The sequence below is a fragment of the Episyrphus balteatus genome, chromosome 1 (assembly GCF_945859705.1).
Source record: "Episyrphus balteatus chromosome 1, idEpiBalt1.1, whole genome shotgun sequence".
In the NCBI taxonomy this organism is placed as follows: Eukaryota; Metazoa; Arthropoda; class Insecta; order Diptera; family Syrphidae; genus Episyrphus; species Episyrphus balteatus.
The window spans coordinates 163,856,214-163,881,622 of NC_079134.1; the positions used below are offsets into that span (position 1 = coordinate 163,856,214).

The 25,409-nt window shown below is 30.9% G+C and overlaps 4 protein-coding genes across 14 annotated transcripts in view; 2 read left to right on the forward strand and 2 right to left on the reverse strand.

The window, feature by feature from the left end:
* LOC129913752 (uncharacterized) overlaps nucleotides 1-3,777 on the forward strand; it is a 123,264-nt gene extending 119,487 nt beyond the window's left edge. For 6 of the 11 annotated variants that reach the window (XM_055992581.1, XM_055992600.1, XM_055992590.1 and 3 more), the window contains 3 exons: nucleotides 1,689-1,745; nucleotides 1,983-2,180; nucleotides 2,300-3,285. In XM_055992581.1, coding sequence (XP_055848556.1) covers nucleotides 1,689-1,745; nucleotides 1,983-2,180; nucleotides 2,300-2,887 — 843 coding nt within the window. In that variant the 3' untranslated portion in view covers nucleotides 2,888-3,285. The other 5 variants (XM_055992608.1, XM_055992622.1, XM_055992656.1 and 2 more) reach the window with 3 other exon arrangements.
* Nucleotides 3,778-8,892: 5,115 nt separating this feature from the next.
* LOC129921015 (glucose-fructose oxidoreductase domain-containing protein 1) lies at nucleotides 8,893-10,446 on the forward strand. The gene is made up of 2 exons (XM_056002621.1): nucleotides 8,893-9,023; nucleotides 9,083-10,446. The coding sequence occupies exon 2, from the start codon at nucleotides 9,120-9,122 to the stop codon at nucleotides 10,284-10,286; it is 1,167 nt and encodes a 388-aa protein (XP_055858596.1). The 5' UTR covers nucleotides 8,893-9,023; nucleotides 9,083-9,119; the 3' UTR covers nucleotides 10,287-10,446.
* Nucleotides 10,447-14,387: 3,941 nt separating this feature from the next.
* Nucleotides 14,388-15,383, reverse strand: LOC129921016 (charged multivesicular body protein 6-A). The gene is made up of 3 exons (XM_056002622.1): nucleotides 15,206-15,383; nucleotides 15,032-15,141; nucleotides 14,388-14,970 (listed from the first exon to the last, which is right to left on the reverse strand). Exons 1-3 carry the CDS (start codon nucleotides 15,272-15,274, stop codon nucleotides 14,493-14,495), a joined length of 657 nt encoding a protein of 218 aa, XP_055858597.1. The 5' UTR covers nucleotides 15,275-15,383; the 3' UTR covers nucleotides 14,388-14,492.
* A 2,767-nt stretch (nucleotides 15,384-18,150) lies between these two features.
* LOC129921014 (juvenile hormone esterase-like) lies at nucleotides 18,151-20,349 on the reverse strand. The gene is made up of 4 exons (XM_056002620.1): nucleotides 19,935-20,349; nucleotides 19,659-19,879; nucleotides 19,470-19,596; nucleotides 18,151-19,414 (listed from the first exon to the last, which is right to left on the reverse strand). The coding sequence occupies exons 1-4, from the start codon at nucleotides 20,070-20,072 to the stop codon at nucleotides 18,278-18,280; spliced, it is 1,623 nt and encodes a 540-aa protein (XP_055858595.1). The 5' UTR covers nucleotides 20,073-20,349; the 3' UTR covers nucleotides 18,151-18,277.
* Between the last annotated feature and the right edge of the window lie 5,060 nt (nucleotides 20,350-25,409).

The window sequence follows — 25,409 nt, forward strand, 5'->3', positions numbered from 1 at the left end:
GAAACCGTTATAACTCGAAAACGGGCCAAAAACGAGAAAATTACCTCTTAAGTTTTTCGACTTAAAATGACCTAAGGAATCCATGGTTTTCGTTTGGGGCGGTGACTGTGGGACACCCTGTATTTTTTTTTTTTTTTTTTTTAATTTTATATAGATTATATTTTTATAGATTAACCAAATTTGTATAAAAAAGTCATTGACTCCAACGAGTGTTTTGAGCTTAGGTCAGCAGAATACGGTGGTTGCCGTACAATATGCATCGAGTTTTTGGCGAAATTATCACAAATAACAATACTTTTAGGGACCAAAATATACAATTTTGAGACAATAAATATATTTGACACAAACGGCCAAAAATACATAGTCTGCACTGCTCGCTGCTCCTTCTGATATTCCCAAATTATTTGAGCAATTGAGATGCTGTCATAAAAATTAGTACTAACAACTAAAAAATAAAAAAATTTGGGTTTTCGCATTACTTGAAAAATAAGTTTTTTTTTAAATAGTCCAGTGCATTTATGATGTTCATATATAGGCGACCCAGCAGTTTGTACCACCCCAAAATTTTTTTGCTCATTCGATAGAGCATTGGCTGAATATCATTACCCTGATTTTTCGCACTCGAGAAATTCATCTTTCGGCCGCCATATAGGATTTTAGTTTTTGTTGAATATCCCGATTTCTATTTATCCTACATAAAAGTTGTGTATACAAGAAACGTAGGAAATTAAATTTCGCGTCTTATATGTACACTTATTGCACATTTCGATATTCTGAATATTAAAAAAGTTACAAGCCAAAAAAGTAAGAAAAACCGAAAAAAATGACAATTTTAAAGATTTGAGCACTTTTCATCAAAATTATGAAAAAACCTATCGAGAAAAGATTATCTGCCTTAAAATTCTCTACAACTCTGCTATACCACAAAAACTGGTGATAGCTTTGAGAGAATTAAAAAAATCAAAAACAAAAAATGCTTTTTTGGAGACTTTTTTTCAATCAAAAAGTAATGTTTTGATATTGCTCTTTTGAGCTGAAGCGATATAAGTCGTTAAAAAATGTCTACACAATTTTTTGCTATTTATTTGCTCTTATTTTATTCTCTATTTACCGTTTTTCGACAAAAAAAATAATTTTCCAATTAGGTACCTACGTCAAAACAAAAATGTTTTTAAACTTTTTATCATTTTTTCAAATTATTATTTGACAGGTTGGTTGGTAGACATACAACTTTGTAACAACTTTATTATAAAAGTTCGTTGTATCAAAAAGTCTCGCAAACAAAATACTAAACATCATAATGAAAAATAAAACTTTTGATAGAACCAAAACATATAGTCCTGAAACCTGACCGTCTCTATAATTTATAAGCTGACACACTAAGCTTTTAAGGTACCTGTAATAATTGCGATGCACAAAATCACGCTATTTTCTCTCTATATCTGTCTACACAAACAAAAAAACAAATTAACACAATTTCAAAAAAAAAAAAGAACACAAAAATTGTACCAGTCCGTGTCGTTAATGTTAATGAAACTTTTTAAACAAAACTTCTGCAATCAAAAATGTAAAAACCTTAACAAAAAAAAAAAACAATCTTATATTATAATACCTATAAAACGATAAGTGTAAATAAAAAAATTTAATTAAATTCAAGAGGACAAAATTGGTTTTTGATTTCATTTCAGTTTGACGGCGTCGATTGTGGAGCTTTAACATATCAACCACTTCACTTGAACAGCCGTGTAAGTTTTTACTCTGATACCTATTTTCTGTAGTACACCACAGTATCATTTCAATGTGCCTCCTGCTCTCGTATAGATATGTTAGAGTTCCAACAATTTTTCTTTATTTTTCTTGTAACATTATTTTTTATGTCCTTAAATAAACAGATAGTCTTTCCTGAACATATCCTAGCTATGCTGCATCAATGATTTTAATGTTTAATTTCAAACCCAAAAAAAAAAACTCCTCCTTTACAGCACTTCCATCTTCTTCAGGATGAACCGTCTACCAGCATTGCGGAAAGATGCACAAGGAGTAGAATTAATTCAGCTATTTTTGTTTCATCCGAAGGCCGGGGTTTCGATTCGATCGAATTTCTCCGGAGACATGGTTCGCAGAGTGTACTTTGCAGGAAGGCGCGAAGTGCTGAGAATATTACCGACAACGAACGAAAGGTATAAAATCAGGATGATAGTTTTACATGTTTGCTTGTTTTTTTTTTCTGTTACCACCGTACTTGAACATGTACCATTAAAAAAAAAAAACACCCTTTTCTTTTATTTATTTCCGACAGAAGAGCTTCTCCGAGAATAGACATTGGCGTACAGATGAAGGCGAAGCACAGTCATCTGCATCAGGAGGCAAAGGAGGCGAAGCAATAGAACTTAACGATGTTGGTCCTGCAGCTGCCGTTGTAAGAAATAATTCCAACGGTAGCGGCGATGGAAGCAATGAAATCACCACCCAATGTACTGCTATGACCTGCCATTCGGCGACAGCAGTAACCACGGCTAATGTCATTGTGGGTAGCATTTCCATTGAAACACCGCCATCACATCTCAAAGATGACATTACCGTCATGAAAAAACAGCAATCACAGGAGGATTCAGGAACGGCCACCGAATCCGGAGAAGACTTTAAACAATCTGTTACAACAACAGCCACATCAACGACAACAACAATACAACAACAACGTCCACGAAAACTCGTCCATCAACGGTCTTCAAATGCGTCCGGTAATTATAGTCAATCCTCGCCGGGTGGCTCGCCACATCATAGCACTAAAAATTTAAGCTTGAAAAATGTAAAACAGCGAATTATAGCTTTGCCGATGGTTTCGGTATCGGGACCATCACCACCGCACGATAAGGACTATTTGTAACATTTACCATCAGAGACGTTCATTTAAAATACAATGTTTTAAACAAAATAATTTATCATAATAATAATCATAATCATAATATTGACCAAGGGTTTGCAACATTTATGTAGTAGGAAGAATAAAAATAATATCGGTTTGTATATGTATTTTTGTTGAGAGTATTTTTTTATACTCTCATCAATAACAATGAATGTCTCTGAGTTACATTACATAGTTTTGTGGTAGATTTTTTATACATGCAACCTACAAATGAGGCGCCCTCCCCCCCAGGATAATGATCTAAGACCACCAAAGTAGTAGTAGAAGGTAGTAATAATCGAGTAGTAGTGGCTAGTTTGTATTTCTACGACTTTAAAATATTTATAATTCTTTTCTTTTTTATTTATTTTTTTTGTTTTTATTTTCAACACAGCGCTTCTCAAACTTTAAATGAATCGAAGAAAAACTATACATATGGTAGTTTTGGACCATTATTATTATAACTTGCGCCCCAGATGTTGATTGGCCTATATATTGCAAATTATAGGTAAACGATTTACATATAAAATATATTTTAAGAGTAATTTAATTATAAGTCAATTATTTTGTATTAAGTTTATAAAGAATATTAAAAGTAGTATATGGAAGTTGAAAAAAAAATGGTTTAATAACAATAGTTTTGCAAAAGGTTTATGCAAATTCTGAAAGGTTTGGGAACACATAATATTTGAAAATATTTGTCAATTCTTCTAATAAATGTAAAATTCTCTTGCTGTTTGAAAATTTGCAACTGAAAAATACCTCGGTTGAAAAAAAAAACAAACAAAATTTGTACCTATGTCTCTTCAAAAAAAAACATCCGTCCACCATCAATTTTTATTTACCACTTATTTTACTCGTGATTCCATTTGCAAATATGTGCAATTTCTATCTCCTAGATAAAGTCTCTACATGTAAACTTATTTGCTTTGCCCATTTAGAGCTTCTCTACTAGTTCTATACTCTTCTTGAGCTTAAAATGAAGTTCAGTGGTAACGTGGACTTTGTATTGGAGAAATCAACTTTAAACGCTAGTTACTTATTTAAAGTTTTTGAAAATGTCACTTAGACGCTTCATTCTTTAAGCGCTTTATTTATGAGATATAATTTTGTAGTTTTCTTATGTATGACAGCTTCCTTGTGGCTTATTGCTAAAATTCCCATCAACAAGCACAAATTTGATGTTGTACTTTTAAGTTTGAATTTTCAAATGCAACTGAAAAATGGTTGCATTTTTTGAAAAAAAAAAGTGTAATTTGTAAGTTGGTGCATTGTATGCATACTACTGGTCTTTATTACTCAAAAAAACCTTTCCGCAAATATATTTTAATTAATTGTAATATTCCAGGGGTGTCACACTTTCAGTATTGTTTTCTTTTTTCACTGAAAATACTGTATAAGTCAGGAATGGTCGTAATAATTTAAATTTTTAAAGATCTTGATTAGACCAAATAAATTTTTCAACATCATTTTCAACTCATACCATTTGTTTAATAATTTAGTTTGTTCGTTTTTTTATACCAAAAGTTAGTGCTGGAATTTTAGGAGCTTTGAATGTTTCAAACAATAAAATTGTTCGTCGATGAAAATCCTGAAATTCCTTATGCCTAATTTATGAAGGCCTACTCTTAGAAGTGAATAGAATTGTCTTAAAGGTTAAATCTAAAGCTTTTCAACTTATCTTTATACTTTATCTTTTAGAACATTCGAAGTTCTGAAATAATTTAAATGCATTTTGCCCTATTGTCTTCAAATACTTTTGATTACAGAAGATCATTATTTCTGAATATTTGGTTCATGCTTCTTATTTTAAGAAGATGGGTGATCCTTATTTTTATATACATACATAAATCAAAAATTTATTTTTATTTTTGGATTTTTGAAAAATTTGAATTTTTGAAAATGAGACATTGGATTTTTTGAAATTTCGGTTTTAGACATTGGTAAGTGGTTTCTACAAAATGGCATACCAACTTTATTTTAAAACATTTTATTTCAAAAAATTTATTTATAAAAAATGAATGATTTTGAATTTTTTTTAAATGCATCTTTATAAAAGAAATTAAACTGCATACCTACTGTTTTTTTAGCTCAGTTTCATGTAATGAGTTGTTTAATTCCAAGAACGAATTTTATGTTTTTTTTTTATTTTTCATAAAAATGTTAGCATTTTGAATACCACGTAAGTGCGACCTAGTCGTGCATTTTATTTTTACCTTGCGTCAGTGTTGCCAGAATATTTTAGAGACAAGGCGAGCCGATTTTTAAAAATCCTGGAGCCAAAAAGAGCCGCTTTCAAAATTGTTTCAAATGGAACAAAAGAACTATCACCATCCACCAATACGTACTTTTCCTTGGGAACTTCTATTAAGTTCCTATACAGATGAATTGTATAGTTGTTTTATTCAAAATAGAATCATTACAATCTTCTGAGTGAAATAACAGAATTGAAGAACACCCGATAAATTTAGTAGCTAAATTGTTTTTGTTTAACCTAGTTTCAAAACCAACAAAACCTATTGCAAAATTTCTTACTTCAACCATATACTTACTCAACTGGGAAATACAACTTAAAAAGTTAAGCATAATGTAAATAATGTACTAACACAAATATTAAGCTCAATGTAAATGTACCTAATACCCTCTTTTTTATTTTATATTATTAATTACAAGATTAACGAAACACACTTCTTAATTTAAAAGCAAAAAGTAAAAATAAAATTAAAAAAAAAAACATTAAAATTTAGTTCAATGTAAAATTATTGATATGCGACTGAAAAAATGAGTTAATTAATAATAAAAACAATATTTGTATATTCTATAAATTAATATTAATGACAGCTTTAAGGAAATTCTTATTTCTATTTCTATAAGAAAACTTGCCAATATTTTACAAAAACAAACTAAAAAAAAATAAAAATTATAAAAATGTTTGTAATGCACTCACAAATTATATAATTATGATTTTAACAATATAATATATACAAATACATTATGTAATTATAAAAAATATATTAACTCTAACCAATGAAAAACGGAATACGAAGAAAACTATATAACGCAATGGAATAGAAATTTTCATCAACATCAGTTTAGCAATTCAAAACTATTCCTCTTTCTTAATGTACCTAACCTTATACTACAATCTTTCTTATTTAAATTCTAAAGTCTACAACTTTTTACTCTCTCTCTCTCTCCTTAACTTTCTAACTTTTTATATAAAATATTAATAAATTAGAATAGCTTTTTTATCTTCTACCTTCACAAATTTCACAGCTTATTTCTATTTCCTTTTACAAAACCAAAACTTAAGAACAACATATAAAAACATGAATATAATTTTGATTTTTTATTCATTTGATGAATTAATTCTACATAACCTTAATTTGTTTGGTATTCCCTCTATATATTCTCATGGAAAAAAATACAGAAAAGTTGTTGCTTATTTCAACAAAATTAAGAATAAAAATTAAAGAAAATGCTATACTGATGTGCCTTAACTATTATATAATATTCTTTAAGAAAATATGTTTTAAAAATAAATGTAATATAATTTCACTTAAATTTAATATTAATTTAAAAAATTAATTAATACGTTTTATTTTATTTAAAATTAAAATTATAGTACAGAAAATAAAGGAAAAGATACATTTCTAAATGGGAACCAACATATTGTTCATAAGACTTATTTGTATAAAAATTTAAATGGAATATAATAAAACATATATATTGATATATTTGATAATAAATTGGATTAAAAAAAAAAGTATAAATGTTGTCATAAATTCTTTATTTGCTCCTACACGGGACCATTCAGTGTCTTGTCCACATGAAAAATTGTTATGTTTAAAAAAAGATTTAAATAGTCTATCATAAATATAAGTTTATTTTATAGAAAAAAAAAAAAAAACAGAACAATTTGTATATAGTTAATATTATATTTAAGATAATTTGTTAAAAAATATGATTAGATGTAATTCAATTTTATTTATGTATTTCTTTATTATTCTTGTCAATTTCAAATTATATAAAAAAAGAAAATAAAATTTAGAGCTAAAAACTTGGTTTTTATTTTTTAAAGTTTCGAATGCATTTTGAATAAACTTGCTCCACAAAATAATGACTATCAGCTGAAATCAGATACGTATGTAGTACCTACGGTTAGTTCAACAAGTTTTTTTTCAAGAATTTTATTTTTAAAAACACTTTAATCCGAGTCTTTAAAGGAAAAAATAAGAATATTTAAAGGAAAAAAGTTCATCAAGAAAAAATTTGAAATAAAATCAATTTTATGGAATTACCGCTCAAATGAATATTAATGTTAAAACAAAATACCAAATTCGATCTCAATAAATGAATGAACGTTTAATTTAAGACTAATAAGATACAAGAAATCAAAACTGCTTTAACTCGATTTCAAATCGTTGGAATATTGTTTCACCAAACACGCCTATTTTGAAACAAAATATGTAGCCTCATTCCACCTTTTGTCCAAGTTTTTTCACTCAAAATTTTCATTTTTGAGCAAATTCTTTTTTTTTTAATAGCTCATTCTGAAATCCAATAAAACATTTTTGAATCGCTTCCATTCAATTCTGAAATTTTATATCTGTATCGGTGAATAATCAAATAAAAATTGTTTGCTTTTCGACTAGGAAATTTTGTTTGACGTTTAAGCTTAGTACGCAGCTGGAGCGAAACGAAAAATGTTCAAGTCTCCAAAGAATACAACGAATATGCTAACGAAAAAATATCATCGAGTATACTGTCAAAATAAAAAAATTCAAAATTAATTTAAAATCAAGAAAAATCAATAGAAAATAATTTTTAAAGCAAGAAATAAATGAATTAAAAGTGAAAAAGCAGTCAACACTGCTCTTGGAGTCAAGAAAAATGCACAGGACAGTAAAAAGTAAGTGACAACTGAGTGAAAACTCTCCAATTTCGCTAGAGCTGCGTACTGAAAAACGAAAAGCAAAACGAATTTTTCGTTCAAGATTTCGTTAACGAAATTTTGTATGGAAAATTTCATTTCGCTTCAGCAGCGTACTAGGCTTAAAGCCTGTCCCTGTAGTATGCAGTTGCAGCGAATCAAAAAATTTTGCGTCGACAGAGAAAATGATGGCGAAAAAAAAATCATCTTGTATTCAGTCAAAGTCAAAATATTAAAATTCCAAATGAATTTAAAATCAAGAAAAAACATCAAGAAAAATGTTCAGAGCAATAAAAAAATAAGTGACAAATGAGTGAAAGCTCTCCACATAATGTGGACTTTTTCACTACAGTGTTTGCCTTATATGAAATCTGATTTCGTTGAGCTATTTTTGTATGGAAAGTTTAGTTTCGCTTCAGCTGCGTAACTCAGGCTTAAAGCTGAGTTTAATAGCCTGTTTTCACTAGAGCAAAAATGAGATAATTTCCCAAATTAGGTTCAGATTTCAAATTCAATTTTTTTTTTCTTTAGAATTAGACATTCGAAATGAGATAATTTGCTTAATTATCTCATTTGGGCTCTAGTGAAAACATGGTATAAGCGATGAATCTCGTTTGTACAACTAGCCTTTAAAGATTAACAAATCGTCCCGTTTCTGCCTGAACCACGTATCTACACAGCAAATTTTGTTCAGTTCTTAAAATTAATATACATTTTTCTCAAAGTTAAAAATATGAATTGAACAAAGGGAAATCAAGTTATGTTTATGACATATTGATTGAGATGTTTCTACACTTAAACCTTTGTATCTATTCTTTCTGTAAGTTTTAGAGCAATGTTTAACAGAAAATTAAATCTTTTAAAAAAATGTACTTACGAGGTTCAAGTAGAAACGGGACGAAATATTCAAATCTCCAAATTTGACATAAAAAAAGAATCCAATGCAATTATTTAATTTTATGCGGCAACCATGAAATCATAAATGATGAAAAATTTTCAAAACAAACAGTCCTAAAAATGTGTGGGTTTGTTTTGACATTTGACATACAAAAAAAATGAAATGTTTTTCTTATCCATTGGCATTTGCACTGCTTCCATCATCAAAAACAAAACGAAAAATGTTTTTTTATTTAAAATAAATAAACTTAACAAAACTACAAATACAATAAAACAAATAATTTAAGGGTATATTACTTTCTTTATTCCCAAAACAAACATTTCATTGGTCTCACCTCACCTCACAGATCTTTCCTACAACTCGAAACAAAAAAACAACAAAACATGCTACCCGGAATTGGTGTATTTGGAACTGGAGCTGTAGCAAAAGTCCTTGTTCCCTTACTACGAGAAAAAGGCTTCCAAGTCAATGCCATTTGGGGTCGCACTTTAAAAGATGCCGAAGAAACGGCACGCGAACAAAAAATCCCCTTTTTCACAAACAAAATTGACGATGTACTTCTTAAGAAAGAAGTCGATCTGGTATTCATTATTTGTCAACCCTATTTACATTCAGAAATCTCTGTCAAAGCTTTGGGCATTGGCAAACATGTTGTCTGTGACAAACCAATGGGCTTAAGTCAAGCTGACGCCGTTAAAATGGTTCGCGCTTCTCAGTATTATCCAACTCTCATTACTTTGGTCAATCATTCCTTGAGATTTCTTCCAGCAGTGACTCATTTAAAACGGGCACTCCACGAAGAACTAATTGGACCCATTCAAGACATCACATTGATTGATGTTCGAGTCCAAATGGGTTCATTGTTTCCCGACAAATTCGATTGGATGTGTGACGCTGCAATGGGCGGTGGGGCTTTGAATCTTGTGGGAAGCCATGTTGTGGATTTGGTGAGTTTTCTTCTCAATCAAAGGGCTATTAGGGTTCATGGGTTGGTTAAGGCCTACACAAAAACTACTCCATCGGTGAATGGAATTCGTCAAATATCTGCCCCAGATTTCTGTAACTTCCAAATGGAACTGGAAGGGGGAACATTGGTGACGGCGACACTACATAGTCACATGATGGCTTCAAATTCGTTTGTCCAAGAGATAATGGTCTGTGGGAAGAATGGTCATTTGGTGGTCCGAGGGGGAGATTTATTTGTCCTCCGTTCGAAAGATGACAATCAAGTTAAGGAAGAGGCCATCTACGTGGATGTCCAAGATCTTCACTTCTCGACGTCAGACACACATCTTCCAAAGCCTTATATAAAAGGTCTTTGTAAGATGGTGGGTGCTCTTAAGGAGGCATTTGCACAAAAAGACTCATCATGGGTCAAAGAGCATGTCCAAGTGGCAGCCACATTCGAGGATGGTCTCTATGTTCAGGCAGTTCTAGAAGCCATTCGTAAATCAAGTGACAATCGGACATGGCAACGAGTGGTCATCAGCTCAGATTCACCTACAAATCATGACAAAATCATGCGATTCGCTCGAATGGCTGCAATGTAGACAATAGGACAGACATACATCAAAAGCACTTAAAGACTGCTCAAAAGGTGGAGGCGTTTTTTTTTTCTAAAAACTAATTTATTTTTCATTTGCAAATACACACATCTCTAGAATTAGACGTTATAAAAAAAATTAATAAAAAATATATAAATTATTTCTATCTTCGTAACCTTTTTATTTACTTGCAATATTGGTTTAATAGGGTAAGTTTAGGATTCGGAAAAAAAAAATCGAACTCGAGATAACAATTTTACATGACAGTACGATGGTGAAGAATGCCAACAAAGTGGGTCTGGCAATTCTAACTGTCTGTCTGTTTGTGGGTAACTCGAGCTAAAGCCTAAAATGAAGGGGTTTTCTTCAAACTTAGTAGTTAAAAGTTTTGGGTGATTCCCTAGAGGAGAAGTTGAAATTTTTTTAGGACCAATATTAACGGTACGTGTGTGAAGTTTAGGAGATAATTCAAATCCATTAGAACCACCTTAGCCACTGTAAGCAGAATTATCTGTTGATAAAAAAAATGTTTCCTCCAAGGCACTAAATTTATACTACTTGATTGTATTTTATTGATATTTTTATTATTGCTTTGTTGAGAATTGCTTACATTCTTTGTTCGCTTTCAATTCCGACAGCTAAATAATAGGAAAATATTCTGTCAGAAAAAACACAAGACTTCCCAATTTTTCCATAGGAATTTTTTTCCCAATTTCGAAAAGTTCTCGATACCAATTTTTTCGAATATGGGAAAAAGTCCATTTGAAAAAAAGTTCCCGGTAACCCCAATTGTTTGGTTCGCTTTCAATTCCAACATTTAAATAACGGGGAAATAGTCAGACAGAAAAAAACACAAGATTTACCATAAACAAATAGTTCCCGATAGTTTTTTTTTTTCATGGGAATTTTTTTTCCCCAATTTCGAAAAGTTTTCGATACAAATTTTTCGAAAATCCATCTGAAAAAAAGTTCCCGATAACCCCAAACAGCTACCCAAAAAAGATAAACAAAACAAACATAAATATAATATTCTATATACTAACAACTACTAACATAAGGTCCGTTCAACACTCAGTTTGAAACTGCCGAACTTAGTAATATTTGGTTATTTTTGGTCAGAGTCTGTTCCCAACTTCAAAAATTGTGTAGAAGAGAGCGCTCACGAGAGAGTACAAAATTTCCCCTCCCTGACAAATTTAGCCCAAAGAATTTCTTCCGGCAGAAATATGAGTTCTGTCAAATGAAAAGTTGACGTATGTCAAATAAATAAAGAAGAAAAAAAATAAAACTGCAGTGATTTTTAAATTGAATCGCATTTACGTGTTTTTTGCATTAAAAAAATGTTAATGTTTATCGAATTAAGCATAAAATATGAAATTGTGTTGTATTGTGGTGTTCAACTTGTTCCAGACTTTTTGGCAGTCTTTCGTAGTTTTATTTCCTACTGAGAGAATTCTCTCCCAACTCTCATTAATTTGACAAACTGCCTAATTTAGTTCACAAAAAGTCTGGAACAGACCTATAGTGTCACCACATGTCTTACAAGTAAGTTTAACGTCAAGCTGTCGGCAATGGAATTTTTGCTTGTTTTTATTTAAAACAGTTATTTCACTTGTTTTTATTGCAAAAGAGTGACAAATATTGAAATATAGAAATTATGCTGAAGATCGTCTATAGCGGAATGGCAAAGTTAGAAAAGTTAATTTTTTTTTAAACCGCTTAACAATTTCAATTTAAATTTTTTTGTGTAGTGTAACGCACAAAATCTTCCTTTGGAAATGAAAAAAAAAAAATTTTACCTGCCATAGAACGCCTTTTTTGATTTATGAATTTCTCGTTAACGACAAAGCAGATTTCAACAAAATTTTTATACAGAAACGTTAAAACAATCACTATATGATTTTTTTTTAAATTTTATAAAAACAGACATTTTTCGATTTTTAAAAAAATATTTCAAAATTTTTTTTGAAAAATCAATTTTTTGAAAACGGGTTGATGAATTTTTTCGAAATTTCTTTCCTATGTATTGAATAATATTTTCTTAAAAATGGCATACCAACTTTTCTTTGAAAAATGTTAGAAATTTTTTATATACAGTTGTGTTCAAAATAATAGTAGTGGCTGCATCAAAAAAACATTTTTTATAATTACGGTGCTTCTACGGTTAAAAATTTAGTTTCTTTGATGTCAAAGTTTGTAACGGTCAATTACTGATAAATGTATCATAGTTTCAAAATGAAAAAGAAGGTTCCAAATAATTTTTCATTGACTTTTGGTTGTTCTTTCTAATTTGACCTGTTCAAAATAATAGTAGTTAAAGTTATTTTTGAAGAATTTAAAAGCGGTTTATAATATAGAATATTTATTTTTGGTTTAAAAGTAAGTACTCATATAATATGAACAATTTTTCAACAAAAAACGATTTGTTTCGGTTTTAATCTATTTAAAGTTCGAAGAGCAAAACACTGCAGTTCGGATAACGGAAACTTTTACGAAAGCTGCTTGAAGAAGGGAAAACCTACTTGGAAATTCAAGGTTATATAAGGATGCTCCCCTACAATGGTAGCCAATGCAATAAACTCAACGAAAAACCCGAAACGTGCGGTAGAAAAAGAAAAAAGACCGTCGTAGATGACAGGCGTACTGTCCAGATGAGCAAAGCTGAGCCTTCAGCATCGTCGTTTCGAATCCAGAAGGCTTTAAGCCTGGATTGCAGTGCAGTGAACATTCGGAGGCGACTGTTAGAGACTAATTTGTACGCTTGAAGTCCACGAAAAGTTCTGTGAAACATGTTAAAAAGCGTATCCAGTTTGTAAAAGATTACATAAACTGGCCAGCGAAGTAATAGCGTAACATATTGTTTACTGATGCGAGCAAATTTGTCCTCTTTGGTGGTACTGGATCTCCAGAATACGTCCGACGTCCACCCAATACGGAATATGTTCCAAAGTATACGACGGAAAAAGTTAAACATGGAGGGTCGAAAATTTTAGTATTTTAACATATTTCTTTGTTAACAGCGGTACTTTATGTGAACTTCAAGCGTACAAATTAGTCTCTAACAGTCGCCTCCGAATGTTCACTGCACTGCAATCCAGGCTTAAAGCCTTCTGGATTCGAAACGACGATGCTGAAGGCTCAGCTTTGCTCATCTGGACAGTACGCCTGTCATCTACGACGGTCTTTTTTCTTTTTCTACCGCACGTTTCGGGTTTTTCGTTGAGTTTATTGCATTGGCTACCATTGTAGGGGAGCATCCTTATATAACCTTGAATTTCCAAGTAGGTTTTCCCTTCTTCAAGCAGCTTTCGTAAAAGTTTCCGTTATCCGAACTGCAGTGTTTTGCTCTTCGAACTTTAAATAGATTAAAACCGAAACAAATCGTTTTTTGTTGAAAAATTGTTCATATTATATGAGTACTTACTTTTAAACCAAAAATAAATATTCTATATTATAAACCGCTTTTAAATTCTTCAAAAATAACTTTAACTACTATTATTTTGAACAGGTCAAATTAGAAAGAACAACCAAAAGTCAATGAAAAATTATTTGGAACCTTCTTTTTCATTTTAAAACTATGATACATTTATTAGTAATTGACCGTTACAAACTTTGACATCAAAGAAACTAAATTTTTAACCGTAGAAGCACCGTAATTATAAAAAATGTTATTTTGATGCAGGCACTACTATTATTTTGAACACAGCTGTACATAGTATACAAAATTATTTAAAAAAAAAACCGCTCTAACGATTTTCGAAATTGTCTCCCTTTTATGCAAGAATTCAAATAGCATACTTGTATTATTGTAAAAGATCATTTCAAACGGTGTTTAATTAATTATAAAAATAGATTTTAATTTTTTTATACCACTTATGAAATTCCTTAAAAATATCAAATTTTCATTAGAGTAACTTCTACCGTGCATTTTATTAATCTATAGTGAAAGTTTATGCCTAGGTATTTTTTTTTTTTTTTTTTTTTATTTTTAATGGAATTGTGATGCCTTGTATAGAGAGATTAAGTTATTTACTCTCTCTTACTGCCATAAATGACAGCAATGTAGACTATAGTACACATTAAATATTAAAAGCACTTAAAAACTGCTCAAGGTGGATGCGTTTTTTCTAAAAACTAATTTATTTTCATTTGCAAATACACACATCTCTAGACTTAGACGTTATAAAAAAATTAATACAAAATATATAGTTTTTAAGCTTCAACCAGGATTCGTTTTGGCTTCTCTTTGACTTTCTCTGGTTCCTCATCTGCTACCTTTTCGTCGTCGTCGGCAACAGGTTCAGGCTCATCTGTAGGTACTTCAGGCAGCTGAATGTTGGTGTTGGCTTGCTTTTCAGCTTCGTCAGCATTCACTAAATCATCCAATTCAGCCAGGACATCTTCTTCGTCTTGGTCTGTAAGAGTTCCTGATAAAATTGTATCGATTTCCTTTTGCTTTTCGGCTCCTTCTCGTGTTTCGTCCATAATGTTTTCAATTTCTTCAATGTTCATCAATTCATTGGCGGCTTTAAGAGCTTCATTGCCCATTTTCAGCTTGTTGACAATGTCAGCTTCGATTTGGGCAAATTCAATGTCGGCAGCGAGTTTTTCAAGGTTTTCCAATTGAACATCGGTGTTTTCAAGGAGTTTTTCTTGGTATTTCTTTTTTCGTAAAAGCAATTTTGCTCGTCTGTAAAGATAGTTAATATAATTGACTTAATTCCTAATAAAATCTGTTGGATTGTTCTTACTCTTTTCGACCTTTTTGTAGACATTTTTTAGCTTCTTCACGATCTTTTTCAAGATTTAATTCAATTCGTTTTTGATATTGTTTGAGACGGTCTCTTTGTGTTTTTAATTGCTGACGGAAGAAGAGTTGGACTATGATTCATTGGAATATTTAGTTTAATTTGGTATATATTTACCAGTACAACACGATCTTGATCTGTAATTCTACTTTGTGGCTTTTTACTTTTACCAAAAAGAGCACCCATTGTTAGGGATTTCTTGTATTACTTTATTTTTTAAAAAATATTTATAATTTTTCTTCAGGTAGACGATGCAGATAAGAAATTATTGCTCATATTTACATATTTTGATTTGTAATGACAGTGACAGTAGAGACACGTCAAAATTTGTGTGTGTTCCAGGTGAGAAGTAAAATAGTTTTGTTTTGTAAATTGTGTTTTGAAATGGAGACATACCCCAAGCGGCAAGTAGTATGAACACAATAACAAAGTCAAAAAACTCTTTTGGCAAAAAAAACGACCTGGACAATTAAATGTGAGTGACAAATGATTTAAAATTATCCAAATATTCTAGCACAGGCAAGAATTTCGTTGGTCAGGCTGAGAAAAATGCAACGAAAAGCAAAACAAAAATTTCGTTATGGTAATTTTGTATGAAAATTTTCGTTTCGTTTTTCATAGTTGTTTACAGTTCCCGCTTCTAGTTGATTAGGAATTAACACACCGAAAAGGTATACGGTAGCGGTAAATTGTATGAAAAAAATTCTACATCTAAAAGTTCACATTCCGGTTTCAATTTTTTTTTCTTTTTTCATACAGTTACCCATACTACTACGACTACCACATTTTTTCTGATGTGGTCATTCCTTAAAAAACTGGTCGAGTTCATAAATGCAGAACTGCTGCAGTCCTGCATTTATGAACTCGTCCCCTGTTTCGACAAGGGCAAACGATATAATTTGCAAAATAAGCAAGCAATAAGAGCTCAAATAAGATGGTTTTGCAAATTACTCAAAAGGTGTTTTTTTTACAAACCATTACGACCAGGAGGCATCAAAAACGTCACCAAGACGCTCCCAAGTTGCGCCTAGGACGCGACTGAGACACGTCCAAAAAGCGCCCATGAGGCGTCCAAGATGCAAGCGAGACGCGTTCAAGACTCAACCATGACGCGTCCAAGAGACCAAGACCACGACCAAGAAGCCTCCAAAAAACGTTCAAAATGCGTTCAAGACGCGTTTAAACGCGTCCAGAATGCGACCGGGGCTCGTCCAAAACGTGTCCAAGACTAGCCCAAGACGCGCTCCGGACGCGACCAGGACGCGTCCAAAACACGTCCAGGATGCGACCAGGACGCGTCCAAGACGCGTGGTCAAGCCTTAAGAAGCTACAAAAATTATTTGTATTTTTAAAATTAAAATTAAGTATGTAAATTGAATAAAGTTAAAAGTAAAAAATTGGTCCTTAAAATCATAATTTTGAGAAACAAAATATTGAAAAAATTTTAACATGTCGTTTTTAAAACTTTTTCGTAATAAAATGTGCATTTGTTTTTCAAATTTTTTTGGCCAAATTAATTCTTATTTGAAGTAATAAAAGAAAATGTCAATATGTATTACAGTTTATAAAAAAAAATTAAAAAGTATTTCATTTTCGAAGAACTTTTTTTAATAGAAGTTTTTGAAAATTATTTAACATATTGAATTCTACTAGGGTTTGTGGGCTATAGGTCTTTTCTTGAGTTAGTTCTTATTTCAATCAGTCGACGTTTCGGGTATGGATATACCCTTCTTCTACTAATATTAAAAACTTACTACTAATATTAAAAACTTTTTAACCTGAAGAAGGGTATATCCATACCCGAAACGTCGACTGAATGAAATAAGAACTAACTCAAGAAAAGACCTATAGCTACAGTGACCATTTTTCTAAAAGTGAAACCCGGGACCACATAAAAAATTTGAAATTTAGATGGGTTCTTTCTCTTTCATATGTTGTTCATTACTTTGAAAAAAAGTCATTTTAAATTTTTTTAATAACATTTCTATCGAGTTTGGTCAGAACAACATAGGTCTTTTTCGGATATATGTATTTTAAAGTTTATTAACTTTTCTTATATTTGATTTTGGATGTTAAAGCAAATATTTTACTGCAGTAATACTTTTTATAAACCAATGTACGAGAAATCATTAATGTATTACTTATATATTATATTTTATATCCCATTTTGTATCCTCAATTCAATTTTTCATAAAATGGACTTATATGTTGTTATGACCAAACACCATAAATTTTTTTTCAAAATTCTGATTTTGAGCAACATTTTTTTGCAAAAACTTTTCATTAAATTTAGTGGATTTAAATGTTACAGATAGGAATAAGCTTCTGGATTTAAAAAAATGTGTTTTTAAATATTGTAGGTGTTGTGTTCAAAATATTTTTTGTTTGTGTTTGAAGTCAGTTTGTGAGAAAATTGCATCTATCGCTTAAACGACGGAAGATTTTCCCTTACTCCCATATATTTTTTGTCTCCTACCCCCATGAGCCTAAATAAACTTTTGGTATCATTTAATTAATTGGTTTTGTTAAAAAAAATTAATTTTAATTAAAAAAAAAACAATACGGCAACATCGGCAATTTTAAACCTATAGAGGTTAAAGTATTTTTAATTACCGGCAACGTTTGAAAAAAAAGATCACCGAAATCGGAGCTGTTCGGCCGCGTTTTATAATAATTTGCTTTAGTTACTCCACTAAGGGCCAGTTTATTCACTCTCCATTAAATTTAAAGTCGCCATTTAAAATGGGAAACTTTAAGGGCCAGTTGTACAAACGTGGTTCAACCTCGGATCAGGAATTTAACTCGCCGACTTTGGCGGATTAGCAGTGGATTTAGTTATTTCAACCTATATGGACCTAGAACCAGTGCTAAAAATCAATTTTACCACCAAATTCAGAAGATAAAAGTTGCTGAACCACGGATTAAATATTTGTACAACTGGCCCTAAAATTTTATGCGATTTGACAGATTTTAAATTATTAAATTATTGAAACAAAATTCGTCAAAATCGAAGTCATTCCGAACTGTTCCGATCGCTATTTTAAATATAAAAACAAAACTGGTCTAATTTCACTTTACATTATATTTTATGTTGATTATAAATAAACATACAAAATATACATAATATTATAGTAATACATATTACCTTACAAATACAAGGGAACATCAGCTATATGAACAAAACAAATCTTAAAATGATTCAGTTAAACCTGCTAGTCGTTTATGAGCAGTCTTTTTCAAATTACACCAGAAATCCATTCTTTCCGCACAAGGATTTTCAGCCATTCCCCTGGTATCGCCTATTACAAATGTTGGCAGCAAAAATTCTTCACCATCTTCAATTTTCTTAACATCCATCCATTCACAACCCAATGTTGGATTACTATACTTGGCGAAATTTGCCCACATCTTACACAAAACTTCTACAATTTTCTTCTCTCTTTCACTCCATGGCTCTGGGCAGCTTTTTGCTTGGAAAATATAGTACAATTCATCACAATGAGCAGCACCTTTGATAATATTTTCTAATTTATACTTTTTCTTATGTAAATTCAAGGCTCCTTCAAAGTCAAATCTATAGAAATACAATGGTGAATTGTGTTGTTTCCTTGAATGTAGCTCTACTGTTTCTCTGATTGGAGTTGTAAAAAAGAAATCAGTTAAAAGATCATTTAGTTGATTCAGAGTCGTTTTGTCTATGTTCTTTTCTTTGAAATAAAATTCTTTGATGGCATGTTCAAGGTCTTTGAGTTTTTCAAAATATTTATGACCTCCTGGAACGAAATAACGTAAATTACTTTCCAGCTTATCTAGAGCTCCAATGAGTGCGGGAAGTACAACAGTTCCATCTGCCGAAGCGCATCCAATAATAAGAGGAATATCAATGGAATTCTTATTGTTCATAGATTCTAATACAGGCTTTGTAAACACAGCCTCTGGAGAGTCTTCTTCAATTGCAGGTTTTGCTGGCACTGGACAACCCGTAACAAGATCTGCCAAACTTGGTGGTTTGAATATAGGTTCAAAAAATTTCTCCAGATCTTGATGTTCCTGTAAAAAGTCTATTATTTCGATGGGGTCTTCAGATGAACAACCAAGCATTTTAGCTAATTGAATTGTTTTGAAAGAAGGTCTATCTTCTACCATCCATGTCATATTGGCTAGACCACTTTGCAAGATTGCTTTGTGAAACAGCTTCTTTGACCTTTCTGACAACACATGGAAATGAGCACTAATGGCTCCAGCACTTTGACCAAAGAGTGTTACATTATTTTGATCTCCACCAAACTTGGATATATTCTCTTGAACCCATTCCAGTACAAGTCTCTAAGAGGAAATATTCTAATAAGTTGTTCAACAAAGATAAGAAAATTGTATTTACTTGATCTTTAAGGCCAGCGTTTCCGGGTATATTACCCTCGGGAAATGATAGAAAGCCTAGCGGTCCAAGGCGATAGTTCATTGTGACAACAATAACATTTTCCTGCATCAGATATAGAGGATTATAGCTTAAAAGATACACAGAAGAGTCTCAAAAAAAAATTTATTACTAAGTGTTTGTAAGACATACTTGTCACTATTTCCGCTTCCTGTTACAAAAGCTCCTCCGTGTATATAAACCATAACAGGTAATATTCCATTAGAATCGATTTTTGGAGTATAAACATTCAAAAAAAGACAATCTTCTGAGCCTAAGTACTTTCCAGTAAACCTGTCTCGATGGAAACATATATTTCCCTCCTTTGTACATTCTATTTCAGGTGCAGAAAAACTTTTTAATGGAACTGGAGCCTAAATAAAATTCAAAATTTGTTTCATTAATTTTTCACAGGTCACATGCACTCACTTTAAATCTTAATTTTCCTATTGGTGGTTCGGCGTATGGAATTCCTTTGAAAAAATAATAGGAATTTCCATTTGGTAGAGTGTCTGTTCCACCAACAACTCTACCCTGCTTTAGTGTGACTTTTGTCGATGATGCCATTTCTAACAATGACCACAGTGAAGTTTATTCAAAAACCTCTTTTGTCTTTCTGAAAGCTTAATCAAACTGTTGGGTAGTTTCTAGTCAAGTGGAATGACTAGCCAAAGTTTATTTTTATTTTTTTTCCCCGATATCTCTTACCAATCGATAAAGAGAACAAACAAATTATAGATACTTAGATACATGCTATAGAATTGTTGTTAATTAATTAGAATGACGCAGAAGTTCAAGGTTTTGAAAAATTGTGCTACTCCAAGTATAGTCAAATGTTTTGATAAGGAATTTCAGCAAACACAAACAAAGAGATACCATCGGTATAGTGCTAGCAAAAATAGATTAGATCTTTCAAACAACTTTTCTCATATAAAAGCTCTATTTTGCTATCTCCATGAGTAAGCAACTTTAACTGGAAAATAATTATAATAAATTTCAATTTAATAACAACTTTTGAGATTCCTATTAAATGCTTAAGTGTACTTTTCCTGATTCAAAAGAGTTTTGTTGCAAGCTTTAATGCATTTTGAACTATCATTATAAGAAGAAGAAGAAAATGCAAACACAATTTGTTTTTGTTTTGTGGGACTGTTTGAAATAAATATAATTTAAGATTTGATTATAGTAATACGTTGAATGATATTGATAACAGATATTTTTTGCGTAATAGTAAAAATTCATAGGTATTTTTGTGACAATTTTAAAATGTTTATAGTTGGGTTTATTATCTAGAGATAACTAACTAGAGGGTGGTACGTGCTTGCTCATATAGTTAAAGGTACACGGAGAAAACAGACCACATAGAATTAAGCGGATCCCACCTTAGTTTAATCGGATTTCTGCATGGTTTTTTGCTAAGATGACTTCCACCTTAAATTAAGGTGACAAATCACATTAATTTCTTGAATGCGCAAATTAAAAAAAAAAGAACTGTCAGCCACCGGGGATCGAACCTACAACTGTTGGATTACTACACGAGTGCCTTACTATCATGCTATCTCACTGTTGGAAATAAGTATGATAAACTGCAACTAAAGCTAAAGGTGACTATATAATTTTAAAATTTTTATTTTTGGTCGGTTTTTTTAAGATGAACTTTCACATTAAAATAAGCTGAAGTTCAACTTAAATTTAACTGAGTTTAAGTGGAATCACCTATTTTAAGCGAATATCTTCAAATTTTAAGGTGGTGAAATTTAATGTGCGCATCATCTTATTTTAAGGTGACATTTTTTCTCCGTGTACCATATTACACACGATCATAGTGAATAAATTGGACATAAGACTCTTTTCTTGTGGTTAAAGTAATGGTTATCTAAAACGACATATACAAGTACACACAAATACTCTCTTAATATAATTACTCTTTATCTTTAAATTGGTACCTCTTTCATTCTAATGGGTTAATATAATAATTATAATCATAATTATTATCTTTTTGGAGATTTCAACAATAAATAGATAAAATGTTTTGTTTTTCATCAATCAGTGACCGATTGGACTATGTTATCTGTATAGCAAATTGATCATAAATATTAAAATGAGACACAAAATGTGTAAAAAAAATTTTTTTTTACAAGAACAAAGAAAAAAATGTTTATGGCTGGCTAAAATATTGTTTTATTTATTTTTTATAATTTTGTGTATCTTATTTTAATTAATTTTTTTATTATTCTTAATTACGTTCACTCGGGTGTATGAGTACTTTTTTGACTATATAAAAAAATGAATATGTTAACTCTATCTTCATAATTTCATATCTATTGATCTGCCGGATTGAATAAAGTTATACATCGCTGTAAAAATGCATCTATATCACTCTTAATTGAAGCAAAAGTGTAGTGTAGCGTTCCTTTAATTAATAATACAAATACAAAGACATAGCTTTACAAGTAAAATTCGTTGGTCGACTGGTGTCTTAACTCGAAATTCCAATACTATAAAACTGTTTTCACTAGAGCCCAATTGAAATTTCAAATCGTATGGGAAACTTCATTCTAAGTGAGATAATTTGGGAAGTTTTCTCATTTAGTCTATATAGTGAAAAAATGCTATTAATGACAAAAAAATACAAAAAATAATTTGCAATTTTTTTTGAACACGAGACCAGAATTCAAATACAAAAATTTCGTTGCCTGTATAAGATGTTGTCGCAAGTGAAAATTGCGGTTTTCAAATTCAGATTTTCTACTTGATTTTTACTTGTGATATATGTAGGTAACAGTGGCGTAGATAGGGGGGGGATCAGGGGGATATATCCCCCCCCATTGGGATCGATAATTGTGCAGTATAAACAGTCATGAATAAATAAGTTGAAAAGCGCACTTTGAAAAAAACGCTATGGTTTTCGAGTTCTTGATTAGCTTAAAGGTTATAAATATGGTTTACCAACTTTTGTTGCCATTAAGTCGGTGTTTCAAAGAGTGAATTTAGACTTGGTCCAAGCAATGGATCTCGCTAAAGATTTAAGGGATCAACTAAAAATTAAACGGGCAGAAGACGACTCATTTTCGAAAGTTTCTTGTATATGGGAAAAATTAGCTGAAATCCTTGACATTAGACCAGTGCCAATCCGGTTTTCAGAGGGCAAAAGTTGAACAAATTATTAGCAGCATATGGGTGGTGGAAAAATCTAGGATAAATGTTATATGAAAGGGGAAAAGTAAATTGCCCACAAAAAAATTGGGGGAAAGGGGGTGGGTGGGCGAAAAAGTGGGGTGGGTGTCACAAATCATGGTTTTTTACGATTTCTGTCAAAACTAGACGTCCTATCGAAAAAATTCAAATGCAAAAGTTGTAGGTAATATAAATGTCTACAACTTTTACTCGAACAATTTTTTTCTATAACCTCAAAAATATTGGAAAAAATGCAAAAATACGATTTTTTGATTTTTTATTTTTATCTTTTACAAAAATGGTTGGATTTTAACAAAACTTGGTTAAAAACTACTTTGTTATGTTTTCTATCTATTAAAAATGTTTTTTGAGCAAAAAGTGAATTTTTGGATTTTTGACGAATTTAATTTGAAAAAATAGCCTATTTTTCAATCAAAAAAGTTACCGAAAAAATTTTTGATTTTTGAAAAGTTTGAAATAAAATTATTTAGATTAAAACCTATTATTTAAGATTGTGTGGAAAAACTATACTTTTGTTTTAGAAAATATTGAGAAAAATTGAAAAAAACAAAAAACCCATTTTAAAGATCGATTTTTCCGTAAATGACAGTAATATTAGCGAGAAATAATTTTCCATAGAAACTAAATTATACTTTTCTAATGGCCTTTGACCTTCTTAATTTGAATCTAGCATTAGAATAGCTCTGACGTGAAAAGTTTTTGAGATATTGAATTTTGAACGTCCAAAACACTATTTTTGTGATGTTTTGCATGGAAATATCTCAAAAACGTGATGTGATAGAATTTTTCTGACTTCGGATTCGAGCTCAGCGCACAAAAAAACCATTAGAAAAATATACTGTGATTTCTATAAAAAAAAAACTTTTTGACTAGTGAATTCTAACAAGGCATTCGATTTTTTCTTCCCTGTTCGAATTCACTAGTCAAAAAGTTTTTTTTTATAGAAATCAAAGTATATTTTTCTAATAGTTTTTTGTGCGCTGAGCTCGAATCCGAAGTCAGAAAAATTCTATCACATCACGTTTTTGACATATTACCATGCAAAACATCACAAAAATAGTGTTTTGGACGTTCAAAATTCAATATCTCAAAAACTTTTCACGTTAGAGCTATTCTAATGCTAGATTCAAATTAAGAAGGTCAAAGGCCATTAGAAAAGTATAATTAAGTTTCTATGGAAAATTATTTCTCGCTAATATTACTGTCATTTACGGAAAAATCGATCTTTAAAATGGGTTTTTTGTTTTTTTCAATTTTTCTCAATATTTTCTAAAACAAAAGTATAGTTTTTCCACACAATCTTAAATAATAGGTTTTAATCTAAATAATTTTATTTCAAACTTTTCAAAAATCAAAAATTTTTTCGGTAACTTTTTTGATTGAAAAATAGGCTATTTTTTCAAATTAAATTCGTCAAAAATCCAAAAATTCACTTTTTGCTCAAAAAACATTTTTAATAGATAGAAAACATAACAAAGTAGTTTTTAACCAAGTTTTGTTAAAATCCAACCATTTTTGTAAAAGATAAAAATAAAAAATCAAAAAATCGTATTTTTGCATTTTTTCCAATATTTTTGAGGTTATAGAAAAAAATTGTTCGAGTAAAAGTTGTAGACATTTATATTACCTACAACTTTTGCATTTGAATTTTTTCGATAGGACGTCTAGTTTTAACAGAAATCGTAAAAAACCATGATTTGTGACACCCACCCCACTTTTTCGCCCACCCACCCCCTTTCCCCCAATTTTTTTGTGGGCAATTTATTTTTCCCCTTTCATATAACATTTATCCTAGATTTTTCCACCACCCATATGCTGCTAATAATTTTTTTATTTTCAAAAATTATTGGCACTGGTCTACATAGGCGTTAAACATAAGAGAATAGTGAAGCGACAAAAGAATCGTTCGAACCCTTCGGTTCAAAGTACAGTTAAGAATATTTTCGTGTTACTGTTTTCAATCTTTTTCTCGATTTCTATGTAATGGGCGTTGGAGAAAAATGTACAAAGCATGAAAACACACTAGAAGGGTTTCCGGTTCTTTCTAAGTATTCTTCGTCTGAAATAGACAAAGCAGCTAAAAAATTTAATGAAACTGTTGAGTTTTACCAAAAACTAGACTACATAAAATAGAACAAAAACTATAAGATTTCCTTATAGTTTTCATCCAAGAAGGAAATATTATTTAAACAATCGGGATTTCCTAATTGTTCTACCGACTTCCAAAAAGGAGGAGTTATTCAATTCGTCTGTACTTTTTTTTTTGTGTTTGTCACCTCATAACTTTGGACCGAGTGAACCAATTTTGATAATTCTTTTTTAAGGTATTGAAAAGCATAAAACCCAGTTTTGATCCATGGAAGTCGGTTTTGTTTTTTTAATAAAAAAAATACGATCATGTACGGGATCACCTATTCCAACTTACTATAGAAATATTGGTCACAATTTTTGTTCTAGTACCAAGTTGGAAAAAATATGAAATTTTTACAAAAAATTTTGAAAGATTTTGTACATGAAAATAATAAGAAATCTCTATGGAAAAACCTTATTAATTGTTGATATTAATAAGGTTTCTTCTAGTGAGGCGGCTTAGCAACAAAATCGTGCACTTTGTGATAAAAGCATGAAATTAACATCGTTGGTATACTCAATATAAGAGTTATTTTGAGATATTGGGCCACCTTGTATTCCATCCGGAAGGGTAGA

Coding starts and splice junctions, on each gene's coding strand:
- LOC129921015 (XM_056002621.1), top strand. CDS start 9,120: ATGCTACCCGGAATTGGTGTATTTGGAACTGGAGCTGTAGCAAAAGTC.
- LOC129921016 (XM_056002622.1), bottom strand. CDS start 15,274: ATGGGTGCTCTTTTTGGTAAAAGTAAAAAGCCACAAAGTAGAATTACA. Junction 15,142..15,205: donor ATCAAGATCGTGTTGTACTG/GTAAATATATAC, acceptor TTCTTCCGTCAG/CAATTAAAAACACAAAGAGA. Junction 14,971..15,031: donor CTACAAAAAGGTCGAAAAGA/GTAAGAACAATC, acceptor CTATCTTTACAG/ACGAGCAAAATTGCTTTTAC.
- LOC129921014 (XM_056002620.1), bottom strand. CDS start 20,072: ATGGCATCATCGACAAAAGTCACACTAAAGCAGGGTAGAGTTGTTGGT. Junction 19,597..19,658: donor GGAAGCGGAAATAGTGACAA/GTATGTCTTACA, acceptor GTATCTTTTAAG/CTATAATCCTCTATATCTGA. Junction 19,415..19,469: donor ACGCTGGCCTTAAAGATCAA/GTAAATACAATT, acceptor ATTTCCTCTTAG/AGACTTGTACTGGAATGGGT.